The 18445-nt window shown below is 49.7% G+C and overlaps 1 protein-coding gene across 1 annotated transcript in view; it reads right to left on the bottom strand.

Annotated features, from left to right (window-relative positions):
* Positions 1-15011, bottom strand: part of GPR139 (G protein-coupled receptor 139) — a 38182-nt gene extending 23171 nt beyond the window's left edge. The window contains exon 1 of the mRNA XM_012647618.1: positions 14620-15011. Within this exon, the coding sequence (XP_012503072.1) occupies positions 14620-14734 (115 nt within the window). The 5' untranslated portion in view covers positions 14735-15011. The remainder of the gene's footprint in view (positions 1-14619) is intronic.
* Positions 15012-18445: the final 3434 nt, after the last annotated feature.

The raw sequence follows: 18445 nt of genomic DNA, 5'->3' as shown, positions 1-18445 counted from the left end.
CAACCACTCATCCATCCATCCATCCAACATCCACTCATCCATCTATCCATCCATCCAACATCCATCCTTCCATCCATCCACCCATCCATTCACCCATCCATCCATCCAATACTTACCAAGCCCATTACCATGTGCCAAGGCCCACTGGAGACACTGGAGTCAAGAGCTGACTTGGACTCCATGTCCACTGTCAAGGGCTCATTGTCTAACTCAGCACCTTTTCAATGTTCTCAGGCACAGGAATCCCCACAGGAATTTAAATGCCTCACCCCTCACCCCATTTTAGAACTTGCCCCATTTTATTATGATTATTGATTTGCCTTTCTACCTAACTAGAACGTGAATTCTTTAAGGACAGGGACCATTTCATACTCATCTTTGTCTTTCATTTTGTTGTTATCCCCTGTAATTCTTGGCACAAAGTAGGGCCTCATTATATGGAAACTGGTCCTAAATATGCAGTCTGAATAGTCCAGGTGGGGATCTGATAGGAAATCCTTGTCCATCTTAAAAAAAGAAACTCTTCTATTGGTTAAGCATCTACTATGTGCAGGCATTTTGTGTACATTATCTTACGTATTCCTCGCAATAAGATGGGCAATCGCCCTCATTCTACAGATATGGATGTAGAAGTTCACAGAAGTTAACTTTATACAGCTAGAAATTCCAGTTGGAATTTCAAATCCAGGTCTTGCAGACTTCCTTTTTTGCAGGAAAGGCTTCTAGAATGGTTGGAGAGGAGATAAGTCCAAAAGTGTATAATAATAGTGATGATATAAATGGATGTATGTGCGTGTGTGTGTGGGGGGGTGGTATACATAGTCAAATGGGACAAAAGCATTAAAGCAGCAAACTCACATTCCTACAGGGAACATAAGTCAGAGAAACCGGTCAGATATAAAAAGAATCTCTGTGTTGTGGGAGGCAATAGGGAGAGGTGGAGACTGCGGTGAAGTGGATAGCACAGGCCCCTTCTAAGGGAGGCTGTCGGTAATTGGCTCTAGGCTCTCGGTAACAGTCGAGGAGGGCCCACATTTACCAGACTTTAAAATTTCTTAAGGACTATGAGAAATCTGGATTTTTATGAGTTTGCCTCTGAATGTTACTTAAGGGAAAGTGCTGCTTTTTAAGGAAGTCTTAAATAGGCTACACTCATATTTGGAAAGGTCTGTTTCTAGCTGGCTGTGGGCTGGCTATAACCCCTAAGTCAGACCTCTTCAGGAAAAGAAACGAGGGTGGTTGAGAGGATGTTAACTGGCATGCATCGGACCAACATTTTGAGGGAAGCATTTAGTGCTGAGAGTAACCAAAAAAAAAAAAAATTCTTCTTACTTCCCAGAGTTATCCTCCTCTGGCCGGAAGGTCTATTGTGAGGAGATCCAGAAGCAACCAGCCTTTCCTTCCCTCTTCCATGAGCTCTCTCTGCCCATTTCCAAGATGTCCTTGGAGTCTCCATCAGTCTTGGGGGCATTGCTCCCTCCCCCCTGCGGACTCTATGTCATCAGTACTGAATGCAGTCATGGTGACAATGTCCCTCCATCACGCTGGCCGGAACTCCATCCTGTTCATTTGTTAAATGACAGTGCCGAAGGTGACCTTTCCTTTCTTGTTTGCCTCTGTCGGACGGCAGCCCAGCCCTACGCTTGTTTGCTCTCTGTTTGGGATTCTCACGACTGACAGCTGGGTCATTACCAGGGCTCGGCCACTGCCACGACTGAGAAGATGGCTCTCCGCTGTGCCACGGGAGCTTCCCTGCAGCTTCCAAGAGCCGGGCACAGGCTCTCGTGGTGTCTGAGGACATCCTCAGCTTGCTCACTTCCCTGGGTTGTCTGTGTTTGACGTGGGGATGGAAGCTGGAGGTGGCTGGGGTGGGGGTAGGATGTGAGAGGCTGGCCCTGAACATGACCCTGACCCTGCGCTCCCACTGTGTGTCTGGCTGTGTGCTGGGCAGCAGCTCCAATATCCCTCTCTCTGCCCAGTGCCCACGAGAGCCTTCCTGCGGCAACTGCCGCCTCCCTCTCTCTGCGGCTGCCTCTCACCACCACCCGTCCACTCTTTCCACAGCAGCTACAGAGACCTTTGAAAAACCCAGATTAGATCACATCAGCTCTTCAAGGGCTCCTGTATCTTCTTGCGGCTCTCGGAGTCAAATCTCAGTCCCCTACCATGAGCTGCACAGCTCAGCCCGGGCCACCTCCTCTGCCCCTTCTCCTGCCCTCCCCGCCCACTCACTGTGCTCCAGCTGTGCTACCCTTTCCTGCTGTCTCATTCCCACCTCCCTGGCTGTTCCCTCTGCCTGGCATGCCCTTCCCCCTGCGCTCCCCCCGCCCGGCTCCTTCTCAGGACTCAGGTCTCAGCTCAAACATCCCCTTTGCAGTGCCCTTTCCCGACCCCCTTCCCCAGGCAGCTCCCTGTCACCTCGGCCCCTGCGATCTGCGCAGCACATGTCAGCTCTAAGGTGGTTCTGCCTGTGCCTTGGTTCCCTCGCTCGCCGCCTGTCTCCCTGGCAGAACGTACACCTGTGCGGGGACCCCTGTATTCTTTGGGGGTCCCTTGTATTCTTTGCTTTTCTCCCACTGCCTAGAAGAGCATCTGGCACAGGAAGGGGCTCCACACAGATGCGCTAAGTGAATAAAGTTGACATGATCGCCCCCATTCCCAGATGGGGAAACTGAGCCTCAGAGAAGGGAAAATCACCTGCTCCCAACCAGCAAAGTTGCGGCGCTGAGGCTGGAACCCAGGGACGCCTAATTCCTGGACCAGTGTTACCTCCACGATGCCCCCTGCTGGGGAGAAGGGGTGTTCTGGGAGGGTCCTGGGTGTGGAGGGTGGTCACAGTACGGGGCCACATTCTGTGAGGGGCAGAGTGGGCCCCATGCCTCCTAAAGGGGGCCACCCCCACCCTCCTCGTGGCACTGCCTGTGTCAAACTCCCTCTCCAATCATTGCTCCACTCCACCACGTTGCAGGGAAGCCGCTGCTTTGCTTTCAAGAGGCAGCGACGGTTCTCATCAGCAGCTCTGTGGAGCTGAACCGTGGTGCTGAGGCCGGGAATGCTGAAAGCGAAGGGCTGCAGCTGGGACAGAACCCCCAGCCATTCTGCGCCTTTGGCTGTGGTGTGTGCGTGCGCGCGCATGTTTGTGCACATCTGTGTGTGTGCACATGTCTGCGTATGTGTCTATGTGTGTCTGCATCTCCGTGTGTGCACATCCCTGTGTGTGTCTGTGCGTGCGTCTGTGTAGAGGCCCTCGGTTGAAAGACGTGGTTGATAGCTTGCCTTGCACTTAGCTGAAAATGACAAGAAATGTCTGTGGCAGAAAAGCAATTCCCCCGGCTCTACCAACTGCCAAACGTCCTGGCAAACAAGTGGGGAGAGAAATGGAGTCGCTGGTGGATACATAAGTTCACGCCCTGCAGGATGTGGTGTCCCAGCTCGGGAGTCACTTTACCTGCTGGCTTCCTGCTGCACTCCGCTTGCACCTCACACCTTGCCTCCTACCCTTGCCCCCACTTTGGTCACTCCAGGCTCTCTGGCCTCCTTTCTGTCCCATATGTGTGTGCACCAGTCCCCTCCTGCCTCAGGGTCAAGGCACAGCCTGCTCATCTTGCCCTCTCCCTCCATCCTTCCCTTCCTTGTCCTTCAGATTTCCATGGTTCCTTCCTGAGGGGAGCTTTCCTTGGCCTCTCTCTCTGGGTCAAGTTCCCCAGTGATAAGCTATCACAGCACATATAATTCTCTTTCATGACCTTTTCACAGTTAAACTTTTATATTTATTTGGGTTTCTGGTCATGATGGTCTTCCCTGTGTGTGAATATGTGTGTGTGTGTGTGTGTGTGTGTGTGTGTGTGTGTGTGTAAATGCCACAAGGGTAGGGAACAGGTCTTTTGTGGCTCGCCACGTGCCTAGCCCAGTGCCTGGTAGCTGGCAATGCAGGCCCATGATGGATGGATGGAGGGATGGATGGAGGGATGGCGGATGGATGGAAGAATGGATGGAGGGATGGAAAGATGGATGGAGGGAAGGATTAGATGAGGATGGAGGGAAGGATGGATGGATGGATAGAGGGAGGGATGGAGGGATGGATGGATAAATGAATCAAGCAGTGCAGATCCATTGTCTGTGCTGTCTGGATCCTCTTTTCATCCCTCCTTGCCATGGGGCAAAATGAAAACACATATTTGAGGGTAAAAGTCCAAGCTTCCTCTTAATGTAGCTCAGCGGGTCATGGCCTTCACTTAAGAGAAGCCCAAGCCATTCTGATCATACTTTATAGAAAGGCGAAGACCCTGGGTCATCCATTCAGAAGTTCCCTCTCTTTAAATCCCTCTGGGATGCAAGGTAGCCACCCCCTCCCCAGGCCCACACTCTACCTTCTTCACATTCCCCTTGGTGGAGGTGGGAGGGTTATTCCTGCTGCCATGGCGGCCAAAGCACACTGGATTTGGGACCTGGAAGACCCTTGGGGTCAAGGCCTAGCCCTGCCTCTAATTAGCTATGTATCCTTGGGGAGGTTCCTTGCCCTCTCAGCCTCAGTTTTTTCCATCAAAGGCATTGTATTAGATCAGTGTTCCCAGATGTTAGTGATTGGCCCACTGCAATGGGCTGAATGTTTGTGTCCCTCTAAATTCACATGCTGAAGTCCTAACTCCCAAGGTGATGGTATTAGGGGCTTTTGAGAGGTCATGAGGATGGAGCCCTCATGAATGGGATTAGTGCCCTTATAAAAGGGACCCCAGAGAGCTCTCTTGCCCTCTTTACCCTTGTGAGGATACATCAAGAAGTTGGCCATCTGCAACCTTGAAGACAGCCCAGAACTTAACCCACTGGCACCCTGACCTTGGACTTGCAGTCTCCAGAACTGGGAGAAATAACTTTCTGTTGTTTACAAGCCACCCAGTCTACAGCACTGTGTTATAGCAGCCCAAACCGACTAAGACACCCACTAACTTTGTGATTTTGCTGTATTCTTGTGTCACCTGTACTACTATTTATTTAGCATTTTGTTTGAAAGTTATTTGCCTTTTTTCTTAAACTTACACTTTTTAGACTAGTGCCGTCCAATATAAATGTCACGTGAGCCACATATGCCATTAACATTTTCCTAGCAGCCACATTAAAAAAGTAAAAGGAAACAGGAGAAATTAATTTTAACAATATTTTTGATTTAACTACATATATCCACAATGTAATCAATTTAAATTATGAAGGAGATATTTTCCTATTTTTCTGTGCTAAATCTTCAAATTCTGGTGTGTATTTTCCACTTCAGCACCTCTCTCCGTGGATGCTAAGATTTCATTGGAAGTCCCTGACCTCTATTTAGATGTCATGAAACGTACAGTTGAAGGAGTAGATTCACATATCCAGGTTGTTCCAAGTATACAGTTATTTTCTAACAACCGAATTGAGTATCATATTTTAATTGTATATTAATTGAAATAAAATGAAATTAAAAATTTAGTTCCTCAGCTGTGCTAATCAAATGTCAAATGCTCAAAGCCACACGTGGCTAGCGTTCATTATATTGGACAGCACAGACACACAGCAATCCCAGATCACAAGCCAGAGGGTAGCCTTAAATATAAATACAATGACAATACAAGATACTGCTGCCTGCCAAGGTCTGTGCCAAGAGCCTGCTCTGCGTCTGTTAAAAAGTGAGATTTAGCCCATATTTAAGAGGTGTTAAAGACGCACTAGCACCAAGCTGAGACTTTCCCTTTGATGGATTCAGAAGGATTAAGAAAACTGAAAAGGGATTTAATGCCACAGACTTGTACCACCTAAAATAATCCTATATACCAACAAAACAAACCAAGAAAAATCTAGGTGGTCACTCTGAGCTCTAAAATTTCTCAGCTTCTTTCTCCTTTACTCCTGTTACTTGCTTCCTCTTAAGAGACCACTAGCAGTGTGATTTCGTGAAAAGCGATCTAAGTAAGAGTTGGGAAAACTAAATTATGGCTAAGATTCTGCCATCTCAAGCTCTGCAAGTTTCAGAAAGTTCTCAGATTCCAGATCACTTTGTTCATTTTATAAGCTAGGGATGTTTGCACTCATCAAAGACATGGCATTTTATATTACCCTTATAATATATAATGAAATAATTATACAACTCAGCCATGGAGTACCAGGCACTGTGCCCTAGGTGGCCCTGAATAAGCTCATTTCATCCACACCATAAACCCTGTAAGTGGGCACTGATATACCCATTCTGCAGACAGGAACACTGAGGCTCAGAGAGGGCAAAGCAACTTGCCAGAGCCCCACCAATAGGAAGCCATGAGACTGAAATTTATATCTAGGTTTGGGGACCACAGAACCCACATCCTAATCCACCATGCTGGCAGGACCCTTCCTGTTCCCAAAAAAGGTGGATTTGTATTCCAAGACGTTGTTAACATGCAATTTGTGGTATTTCTTGGAGCTTTGTCTTCCAGTGTATGCCAAATCCTGCTGTCCTGAGTTGGCTCACTTTTCCTAGTTAGCCATATATTTCTCTGGGTCTCCATTCTTATTTTCTCTCATTCCTCCCTCTAGATTCTTGTTATTTTCCACCTGCCATGACCCTACTGGTGCTTCTCAGTGCATCCAGCAGCTCTCCCCAGCCCCGAGTTTGTGAATTGGCAGCCTGGGGGGTGCATATCAAGCCTGCAGATATGTTTTGTTTGGCTCTCAACGTGCTGGCTCACATGGTGTTTTTAAAATGTTTGAATTAGTTGCCAATATTGAAACACTGGATATTTCACATAGGAACATCCGGATTTCTAGATTTTTTGAACAATTGGGAAACACTGAGCCATCGTCTGGAAAGCTGAATGGCAGAGACACTTCTAGCTCCCTCAGTCCCTATCCTCCCTATTGGAGTCACCCTCACCTGGGGACCTGGCCTGAGTGTCAGCTGTCATTGAGGAGTGTGTGCCGCTGTGTTCTCATAAGAAAGTCTGGGGGCAGGACCACATAATGTTCTGTCATCCCCTACCTGTGCGACTCTGGGTGTCTCAAAATTCTCATCTGAGAAATGGGCATAACATATACATGCCTCAAAGAACTTTCATGAGAATTAAATGAGTCAGCACATGTGAAGTGCTTTGAAAAATCCCTAGCATATAGTAAGTGCTATAGAGCAGTGGTCCCCAACCTTTTGGGCACCAGGGACCAGTTTCATGGAAGACAATTTTTCCATGGATTGGGGCAGGGGTGGGATGGTTTCAGGATGATACAAGCACATCACATTTATCGTGAACTTTATTTCTATTATTATTACATTCTAACTTATAATGAAATAATTATGCAACTCGCCGTAATGCAGAATCAGTGGGAGCCCTGAGCTTGTTTTCCTGCAACTAATGCTGCTGCTGATCTGACAGCGAGATCTCAGGCAGTGATGTGAGTGATGGGGAGCGGCTGTAAAGACAGATGAAGCTTCGCTGGCCCGCCTGCCGCTCATCTCCTGCTGTGCGGTCCGGTTCCTAACAGTCACAGACCGGTACCAGTCCACTGTCCAGGGGTTGGGGATCTCAGCTAGATAGTGTTAGCCATTAGTAAGATGAATGTGCAAAGTTTGCGCTTTTTTTTTTTGTGCATATGTCTCTATCACCCAGGAAAAATGAGAGAAACCAAGAGAGCTACATGCTTTCAGAAAAACAGCAGGGAAGCATGATTCTTTGGGTAAGTGAAGCATTTCTTAAAAGTGGATCACTTTGTTCATTTATATTATCTGACTGCCCTTTGCTGGTATTTGAATTCAAGACACCTGGCCACAAGCATTTCATGGGGCCCTCAGCAGGCCTGGCATGTGTTCGCCTACATGTTTCAGAACCACCTGGAAGTTCAGAGGCAGGACCCTTTCTGTGCATGGTCCTGGCCGTAGCACCCATGACAACATTGCTGGAGGTACCTGTTAGCCTCTGCTTGCCAGCTTTAGCTGAAGGCCATTTCATGTTCTGCACTGATATTATTTCTGGGAGTTTTACTGAAGCACAGGCAACTCTTCTAGGTGGATAAATTCCCTAGGCTTATGATGGAATTGATTGCTTAATCCATTGGATCATTCTGTCCTAGTGTGCCAGGGCATGGGGTTTCATTTCCACTCTGAGTGGAATTGTGCATGCATGGAAAAGACCTTTGCAGAGAGCAATGTGTGGCTTACAGGGCACTTACAACGCTGGAACACGTGGACATGTGAGACAATAAAGCGATGCGAGTTGCTACTTTTTGAGCTCCCACAATGTGTGAGGGACTGTGAGAAGACTTTCCATCTTTCATTTCCTATTGCCACAGCCACAATGCAGGGAACAGAAGGTTAATAACATTTATCAAACTATTACTATATGTGAGAGCAGACATGCATCAAGAATGGTGCTAAGCATTTTTACAACCCTATGAGAGAGGTATTGTTATTATCTCACCTCATGGCTAAGGATGTTGAGGCTCAGAGAGGGTGAGAAATTTGCCCAACATCACAGTCTAACAGACAGGGGAGCCAGGATTCAAACCTAGCCAGTTTGACATCAGTGACTACTTGCTTAACTGCTGAACTTGGCCGCCCACTTTCTTATAAATGAGAAAACTGGGGTTCAGAGAGGTGAAGTATTATACCTGAGATCACACAGCAAACACAGGTAAGATACAGAATTCAAATACATGTCCAGTTCCAACACAATAGATTTTACACTCAATGATCATGTCAGCAGAGCTGCATGTGTGCAGAAAGTGTGCAGGGGCCAAGACTACAAAAATGCTTTTCTGGACTCCAGCCCAAACCTGGCCCAGGCAGCCTCTACCATAGCTATGTCCTTGGTCTGTACTCATGTCCCATCTGTGGGCTGTGCCTCCAACTAGAGCTATATAGGCAGAGTCCGGCTGTCTTGGGCCTTTGACAGACAGACCCATCAAGAATGACTCATCCAAGGTTACATGGTGAGTTATTGCTGGAGCAAGCCTGGGATCCAGGACTTCTGATGCAGTGTTCTTTGTCCCCCACTGTAACTGGAGTCCTGTGATCAAATGTGTCTAAGGATGGGCCGGACAGGTTACAGAGGTGAACTAGGTGCTCCATGTAGGGTCCCTTTAGGATTGGAGTGCATGTATGCTTTTGAAAGGGACAACCACTAAATAACTCGTGGTACAAGTATACAATGGAATACTATGCAGTTTCATAGAAGAATAATAAAGCATCTATACATTTTATAGATGATTTATATATTACGTGAAAAAGAGAAAATGTAGGACAGTGTGTATAATGTGCTCATTTGGGGGAGAATAAGAAAAGGGAGAGTTGAAATCCTCAATTCATAATTGCTTGTGTATGCACTAAGATACCCTGAAAGAAGACATAAGAAACTAAGACATGAGTACCAGCGGTTTCCTGTGTGGTGGTCATGGCGGATTTGAGAATTGGTGAATAGTGGAGGGTAATGGAAAGGAGACTTTTCAATATGTGCCTTTTTATATTTTTTAGGCTTTTGAACCATATGAATATTATTATCTATTCAATGAAAAAAAAAGAAAAGAAAGCAGCAATTCTTTAGCTCCTGAAAATTGCTGTCTTCTAGGAATATAAGCCTAATGTCAGTTCTGGTTTTTCAAGAGAACCCGGAAATCTATTTAAAAGACTTTTTTTCAATATATAAAAACACAGTAAGTTTTTACACATTAACCAAGTATCCTGCAAACATGCTGAACTAACTTACTAGTTTGTTAGAAGCTTTTTTGGGTGGAGTCTGTGATTTTCTATGAAGTCCATTGAGCATCATGAATGGAAACAACTTAGTTTCTTCTTTTTTGTATACCTTTTATTTCTTTTTCTTGCCATATTGCACTGGCCAGGACTTCTAGTATGATATTGAATAGGAGTGGTGAAAGCAGTCATTCTTGTTCCAGATCTTATGGGAAAAGCATTCAGCCTTTCATCATAAAATGTGCTGTAAGCTGTAGGTTATTTATAGATAATCACTTATCAGGTTAAAGAAGTTCTCTTTCTGTTCTGAGTTTGATGATTTTTTTTATCATGAGTGCATATTGAATTTTGTCAAACGCTTTTTCTGCATCTATTGAGATGGATCATATGGGTTTTCTTTTTTAGTTCATTAATAAGGTGGATGATATGGAATGATTTTCAACTGTTGAACCAGTTTTGCATTCCTGGGATAAACCCAAGTTGGCCTTGTTATATTGTCCTTCTTATATATTGTTGGATTAGATTTGCTAATATTTTGTTGAGGATTTTTGTGTCTATGTTCATGAGGAATATTGGGCTATAGCTTTCTTTTCTTGTAATGTCTTTGTCTGGTTTTGATACTAGAGTAAAGCTGGTGTAATAAAATGAGTTTGGAATTTCTCCTAATTTTTAAATGATGAAAACATAATTTACTGGGTGATTTCTGTGTGCCAGGCTTTGTATTCAGTACTTAACCCACTTAATCTTCACAGCAACCCTATGAAGCGTGGACTATAATTATGATCACCCTCACTTTACAGATGGGGAAACCGAGGCATGGGGTGGTTAAAGGTACTTGCCTAAGGTCACACAGCTTTAAGCAGCAAAGCCAGGACTCAAATCCCAGAGATCTAGCTCCAGAGTTTGTATTCTTAACCTGTTTACTACATTTTCTCCACTTAAAGATGTTTTCAGGCTAAAGAAAATACATCTGCAGGGCTCAATTCAGCCTTTAGGCTACGAGTTTCCTACCTCTAGTTAACAACCACAGTACCACGTGTCAGGCTTACTGACTACCTGCCAGCCTGTGTCATCTCCTGCTAACCCTTGGAGGCAGATATTATCATCCTCACCTGGCAGTTGTAGACACTCTCCCTTCTGCTGGGTGGCGTGCAGTTTCAAGCTATCATCTCTGTCCTCACCTTGTCTTTCTTAACATGTGTGGCACCTTTTAGAAGGTAAAATTTAAAAAACGCTCTCCAATCTCAGTTTAATTTCACGCTGTTCCTTCCTTATCAGGTGGGCTCACCCACCCTTCCTCACTGTCTTCCCCCAGGGGTTCAAGTTCGTCTTTTCCTCCTACGCTGCCTTCTCTTTTGCACTATCTTGTCTCAGCTAGCCCAGTCTATGTCCCCTAACCCTTCCTTGTTGGCTCTGCTGACTTATTTTATGTGTCTCCAGAACTGAGAAACATCTAGCTTACTTAAAAAAGAGGAGGAGAGAGGGAAAGAGATGGAGTTTTAGGAACAGCTGGGACACCAATTTTCTCCGCTGAGCACGTAGCGTGAGGGACCAAGGGTAGTTAAAGCAACTTCCCGCCGGTCCTGAAGGTGACGTGACGCAAAGACAAGGGCAGGTGTGTCTGCATGTCGGTTTGACTGTGTGAGTGCAGACGAGATACTCGACTTCTCTGAATCTCAATTTGCCCATCTGTAAAACGAATTCATAGCTGTGTCTCGGTCACAGGGGAGTGGCAGTGAATAAGTGCAATAATATAGGTGACGAAGATCTGGTGTGGAGAAGGCACTGAGTAATAAGTATTTTCCTTGGACCAGGCTCTGCATTAGGCCATGTTTGCATAGATTATCTTACTACAGATACACTACTGTGTGGGGTAAATAGGTTCTACTGTGACCCCATTTTACAGATGGGGAAAATTGTGGTGCAGGGAGGTGAAGGATTCTTAAGTGGCGGAGTTCTCTACCCATCCTCCACATTAGAATTCCTTGGGTCCCACACCAGACCAGTTAAATTAGACTGGGGCAATTCCTAAAAGCAGGCGATTGGACCACAGGCCTTTTCCCAAGCTTGTCTTCCCAGCCTAGAAGCTGAAGGCAGTCAGAGACACCCGCCACTCTCCCCTGGGTACTAACGCCCCCATTGCCAAACACTCGCCATCCATCCCTTAGTTTCCACCTACGTCTCCAACCACTACTGCAAGGATGGAAAACTCGGGGCGAGTCCACTGCCAGGAACAGTGATTCAATTAAAATCTCAGTTTTCAACAATATTAGCAAGGCCTGCGGTCTGTTACTTCACACCCAGCCTAGCTGCGCTCCCAGTCAGTGGGAGGGTAATGAGGGTTTGCTAATTGCTGGTGGCTGGGGTGGGGCTGACGGGGTGGGGACTGTTGTGGTGAGCTGGGCAAAAGGAATCACACGCTGAGCTAAGTGCTTTCCTCCGTGCACCTCTCAGGCCCTCCTTCGGCTCACTGTGGGGCGGGCAGGGGCTGAGCCGCACCCCCCTTAAAACTCAATCAGCGTCGTGGTAGCCACAAGTGCAGCAGCACAGCTTCGACCCGTGAGTGTCAGTCACCAAGCTGAGCGACTAACTTGCACCATCATCTCAAGCAACGTCGTGCCTGCTCACCACCATTCCAGGGGATAACCACTCTCCTAATGCCCATTTTACAAGATGTAGAAACTGAGGCACAGAGACTTGAAAGGCCCACAACCAGCAGAGCTGGATTAACACTCATTCTTACTTGCCAGGACATACTTGCCTCCCCTTATGGCTCTAAGAGGGTGACTTGGGGATTTGACTTTTGGACAAGCCTGGTCTCCCCAGTCATTCTTCTCTATGTTGCTCGGTCCTTCTGCATCCATTTGCTGCCTCCGGAATCATAAGCTTCCATTTGTGAGCTCCTTGGACCCAGGGACTGCACCTTAGGAGTCTTGGAGTCCCTTGGTTACTTCCTCAACACTTGGCACACTGTAGTGGTCACAACTGTTAGCTGAGTGTATGAACACATCGACACCTGCCAAGCTCCAATCCTAACTTCACTCTTTTAAGTCTCAAGCTCTGGGCTAAGCGCGTGCCTAGTGCAGTGCCTGGCATACAGTAGCTGCCAATGCTGTGGGTCAGGAAGGCTGGAGCTGGCACAGGAGTTAGGCTGGGAAGGTCTAAAGTACCTTGACTTCCACCTTGAGGCCTTTGAAGGTCTGAGCTTTCTGGTGCTGCCCATCCTCATGTCCCTGCTTTGGACTCTTGCAGGGTCAGCCTTCCTGCTGTCTTCATGTCTCTGACCCTTAAAGGGTTTTCATCAGAAAAGCCTGGGAGGGTAAGCGAATGGCCATCTCCATCAGTAGAGGAGATGGAAGGGCGGGAGGGGGCCAGGAACATTTCTGATGGGAGGGTGGAGGGGGAGAGAGCCTGCCGCTTTTCCGGTTCAGCAAGCATTACCAATAACCAACCTTCTCAAAAACTCATTTCCCAAAAGAGTGCTCTGGGGACAGGCTCAGGAGGGCTGAAGGGGGAGGTAGAACCTGGATTGAAATCAATCTCAGCTCGAGGTAATTACAGGACACGTGCTACCACCCCGGCAGGGCGAATCGGAGGCTGAGCTAAGCTGCTCTCCGAGGGCAGCCGGAGCGATTAGTTAGGAATAAAAGCCTCATCACTGGCTGGGGGGGGAGAGGCTCACACATCAGTAAACTTGTGCTTTCTCATGCTTGCCAAATTGTGCGGCGGGTGGGGGGGATTTGTTTAAACGATCTCGTCAGGGGCCCTGGCTGCCAAGTTGAATGTTTTGGAAAGGAAATCTCGGCAAGCCTCTGAGCAATTCAGCACCCAAGTTCCTGGGATCCCAGGATGCTAAGATTCTCAGACTAGAAGATGACTGGGTAGATGATGCTACGATTTAGGCTGTATATTGGATTTTTTCTTTCTGCTCCTTTCTGTTTCTCTCTCCTCTCTGCATGCAAGGGATCTTTAGGAATCTATCTGCCACAGAGACTGTTTGGAAGAAGGGGCATCCAATACTGGAGCCTAAGAAAAACCTTTCTCTTCTCTTCCTCTCTCTCTCTCTCTCTCTCTCTCTCTCTCACACACACACACACACACACACACACACACACGGCCCAGGCAAGCAACCCCCCACCCCCCAAGCAGCTCAGCTCTCTTCAGGAATTCAGCACAAGTCCCAGCCACACTTTGGAGAGGATATTAAGATGTGGGACCAGCCAGAGATCTGCAGCAGCCATGAGCTGCCCAGGGTGGGTGGACCTGGAGGTGAAGCCCTGGGGGAGGCATGTCTTCAAGGAGACTGTGACCCCCTTGGCAGCGGAGGCGGCCCTGTGTGTCTCACGCACCCTTGCCCTGGCCAGAGCACAGTCCCAGAGCCACCCCCTGCCTCTTCTCAGCCAGCGGGGAGACCCCTTTCTTGCTCAGGGGTGGGCAGCAAGGGCACATCCTGGTCCTGTCGCAGTGCCTCCGAGCAAGAGAGTGCCCAGCGTCGGGGTCACCGGCTTCATGCCATGTCAGGCAGTGACACGCAGAAGAGCCCCCGAACGGGGCGGATGTGCCAGGGGAAGGAGAAATGAAGCCTCCAGGAAATCTGGGCAGAACACGCAGTCAAGTCACACACAGCCCTCCACGGACCGCCTCACGGGCGCCGACCCCTCCGGACGCACACGCATGCACACTCGAATGCACACTCGCACCAACTCGCACTTCTGCCGTGCCCATAACGCTCACGACACGCACGCACGGCCCCGCCAGGCCACAGCAACTTCCTCTCCCCCCAGTCTGGAAATCTCCGCAGTTGCCCTTAAGGCGTAAACTTTTTCAGAGGGGCGCGGGAGACGCGCGGGGAAGGAGGATGGGGCTGGGGGCTCTGGGCAGGGTCTCTCGGCCCTTGGGGTCCCTGGCTGCCCTCCGTCACCCCCAACGTTCCTCACCTGGTAAACCGAGGCACAGCAAGAGGCTGTAGTAGACCACGGGCACGAAGCCCAAGCCGCAGGGGGACCAGGACAGCGAGCTGTTGGCGACGAGGTGGGCGTGCGTGTGCTCCATGAGCGCGCCCCTCGCTGCCCTCGCCGCTCCGCGCCCGGCCTGCCAGCCCGGCTCTGGACGCCGGCTCGGTGGCGGCGGCGGCGGCGACAGCTGGAGCAGCAGCGCCTCTCCGCGCGCAGGACTTGCTTCCACCCTTGGCCGTGGTCCCCTCTGCTCGCTCTGCACCTGCCTGCCCGGCTCAGCCCTCCCGCGGGGCGCGGAGAGCAGGGCGCGGGGACTCGGGGACTCGGGGACTCGGGAGGGGCTCCCGGAGCCGGTGTGCGCCTCCCGCCTCGGACCCGCTGGGCTCCCGCCTCGGAGCCGGGGGCTGGGCCGCCGCTCCCGCAGCCAATCAGCAGCTGCCTGTGCGTGTGTGTGTGTGTCTGTGCGTGTGTGTGTGTCTGTGCGTGTGTGTGTGTGCGCGTGTGTGTGTGTCTGTGTGTGCGCGTGTGTGTGTGTGTTGGGGGGCGCGGGGAAGGAGGGGTCCCAGCCGCCTCTCTGGGCTCCAGTTTCTGGGAACCCCGGGGAGCGCGGTGGAGCGCGGGCCGCCCCCGCCTGCAGCCCGGCCGAGGGGCGTGGTGTGGGTGGGACCCTTTTCTCCCGCAGCGGCTCCTCGCTCCTCCCGCGTGCCCTCGGCTCGCCTTTCTCCGCTCTCCTCGCAGCCACCTCTGTTCCCCCTCGCCAGCGCTTCGAGTGCGTCTCCAGACAGAGGATTCCACCCCCGGGGCTGGGGCCGGACGGCGGAGGTTAGGGGAGGCTGTGGGAGCAGCCAGGATGCTAAAGGGCTGGCTTCCAGGACCGGGGGGCTGAGCGTGCGGGCCCGGAAACAGGGGTGCAGGCGTCCCTGCGCCCGTGTGTTGACTCCGGAGGCGGCCAGCGGTGACTGTCCCCCCAGCTGGAGTGCGTTTGAAGGGGAGGCAGCCTGGCTAAGAGAAGCCGGCCACCTGCCACCTTCCGGGCAGGGATAATGATGCTGCAGCCACTCAGACACACACCCACCCACACTCACACAAAGACACACAACACCCAGTCACGTGGGTGCGCTCACACTCGCTCGGGCACACGGGTGCTCTCCCACCCCACAGCTAGATGCGTGAGAACACAGGCAGCCTCGTCACCATGCGCGAGGCCACGCTCACAGGGCACTCCCAGTACCTGCACAAACACACGCAGGAGTCACTGGGGGTGGCCTGGAGTGTTCGAAGGTTGTGCAAAGGGAGGGATTGGTGAGGCAGGTGGGATCTGAGCCATGCAGTGGATGGGCACCCCCTTCTCCTCATGGTAGGCAGGTTCCCACTGCAGCTGTTCTTGGGGCCACCACGGAATTGGGAGGGGAGAGAGGTCAGTCTGGGGCTCAGGATGGCGCGTGTGAGAGAGTTAAAGATCACGCAGGAATTGGGAGGCGGGGCACTTCTAGGAGCTTGCGCTGGGCTCGAAGAAGTCTAAGACATCCCCCTCCTCAGAGGCCCTCACCCCCATTAATATCCAACCCTGGAGAGAAGGAACTGGCTTTCCCCAGCCTCTTCCGAGGTGGAGAGGAACCCTGCCCCTCATGTCCGGCAAGGGGCACGTGTCCAGTCTCCGTCTTTGTTAGTGGGTCCCCCAGGCAGGGACTGGGGGAGGGGCAGGGTGGACAACTCCAGGCACCCGGCGCCAGGCAGACTGCCCAAGGATCTGCTGGTCCTGCCTGGTGTGTGATGAGCAGAGAGGCAGAGGCCTCCCCCGTCCCCAAAGGGACAGATTATTACAAAGCCACATGGGCTGAGGGAAGCTGGGTCTGAGATTTCAAGCCCCATTAGATATTGACATTTTATCATGACCTCTCTCATTGTTTAAATGTGACTACTGCAAACACAAGCAAAGCAAAAAACACCACTTCGTTGATAAATAAAGAGGTGCCTGGCCATTGTAGTGGCTCAACAAATAATTGTTCAAAAACCCACAGACTGGATTTGTCTACAGGCGGCTAGACTGAGATGAGAATTGGCAGGGGGGAGTGTTGTGATTTGGCACAGCTCTCCCAGTCTGAGCATTGTCAGTCATGGATCAGGCCTCAGGGCTTTTGCATTGGCTGTTCCCTCTGCGTGGAATGCTCTTCCTCCAGAAAGCTGCATGGCCTGCCTCCTCACCGTCTTCAGGTCTTTGCTCATATGTTCTCCTCTCTTGGAGGCTTTCCCTGACAGTCCTATTTAAAATTGAAATATCTACTGTCCCCACCCCAAAATACTCACTTCCTTTGTTCCTCCCCTGTTCGATATTTCTCCGTAGTACTTAGCCCGCAGCAGACCATACACATTGTATTTATTTATTTTGCTTCTTGCCTGTGTCCCCTCTTAGGAGGGAAGGGCCTCTTGTCTATTTTGTCCCTGATCGCACCTCCAGTTTCACATGGTGCCTGCGTGTTGCAGACTCTCAGTAAATAATGAAAGAATGAAAGGACTCAGCACGCACCAGCCTGGGACATGCAGGGCACAGGGAGACGAGTTATCTGTTTGTCTTTGCAGGCCAGAGTGTCAGAGCAGGGGACGCTGTCGGGGTTGGGGGTCACCATTTCAGATTCAGCATGCAATGGTCACGTGTGACTAGTCACTCCAAAAAGGACTTGAATGGTTTGAATTCTGGGGCTGTAATTAGAGACTCTTTATGAAACTAGAAACTTGGCTGGGCAGAGACACTGGGCTGCATGGGGAGTCATGATGGGCCTTATTGTGTCTGAGCCTTTATTTCCCCATCTGTAAAATGGGGTAGAGGAGAACAGGTGTATCTTTGTTTCAGGGATGCTGAGCAGGGAGAGTGGGAGGAAAGTGGTGGACATGCTGCAGACTGCCATTGTGGAGAACGGGCTGTGGGACTGTGTCCTCTGCTGGCTCCATCAAGAACCTTGGCAGCTTGTTAAGGTCCAAGTTTCCTGGGAAATGGATACTTTGGATGAGAAGATCTTTAAGGTTTTGGGTCAGGCTTTGGGTGTTCCTGGTCCCAGGGAAGGGGCAGGATGAGTTAATAACAAAAATCTATTTAACTTTGCTCAAAGGCCCCATCCACTTGACCGGCTCTGTATGACAATGGCATGCTCGAGCCGACAACCGTGGTTGGCTAAATCCATTCATTTATTCATTCTTTCAACAGACTTTTACTGGACACTCAGTATATGCTGGTCAGGACCAGCCACATAATTTGCAAGGCCCAGTGCAAAATGAAAAGGAGGGATCCCTTGTTCAAAAATTATTAAGCATTTCCAGACAGCAACAGCTGAGCACTGAACCAAGCGTGGAGTCCTTCTAAGCATGGGGCCCTGTGTGACTACACGGGTCACATGCCCATGAAGTCTGTTCTGCTTAGGGGACAGAGGTGAGTAATAAGAGTTAACGTTTATTGAAAGTTAATTTAGAGACAAATAAACCAAGGATTACTTATTTTATCCTCACAGTAACATTGGAAGGAAAGTACAATTTTTAGCCCCATTTCACAGGTGAGAAAACCAAGGCTCAGAGACATTTAGTCATTTGCTCAAGACCACCCAGCTGGGATTGGGTCCAAGGCAGTCTGACCCGAGGACCTGTGTTGAAATCGCTGGGGAGCTCAGTCTAGTGGAAGGACTGGCACATGAGCAAAAACTGTCATACATTGTAATGTGGGCTCTATGTGACATGAAGGCTGGGTCTTTTTTTTTTCTTTTATTTCAGCATATTATGGGGGTACAGATGTTTAGGTTACGTATGTTGCCCTTGGTCC

This window comes from Propithecus coquereli, unplaced genomic scaffold (assembly GCF_000956105.1).
Source record: "Propithecus coquereli isolate 6110/MARCELLA unplaced genomic scaffold, Pcoq_1.0 Scaffold27, whole genome shotgun sequence".
Classification (NCBI taxonomy): Eukaryota; Metazoa; Chordata; class Mammalia; order Primates; family Indriidae; genus Propithecus; species Propithecus coquereli.
This window is presented reverse-complemented; position numbering and strand designations above follow the sequence as displayed.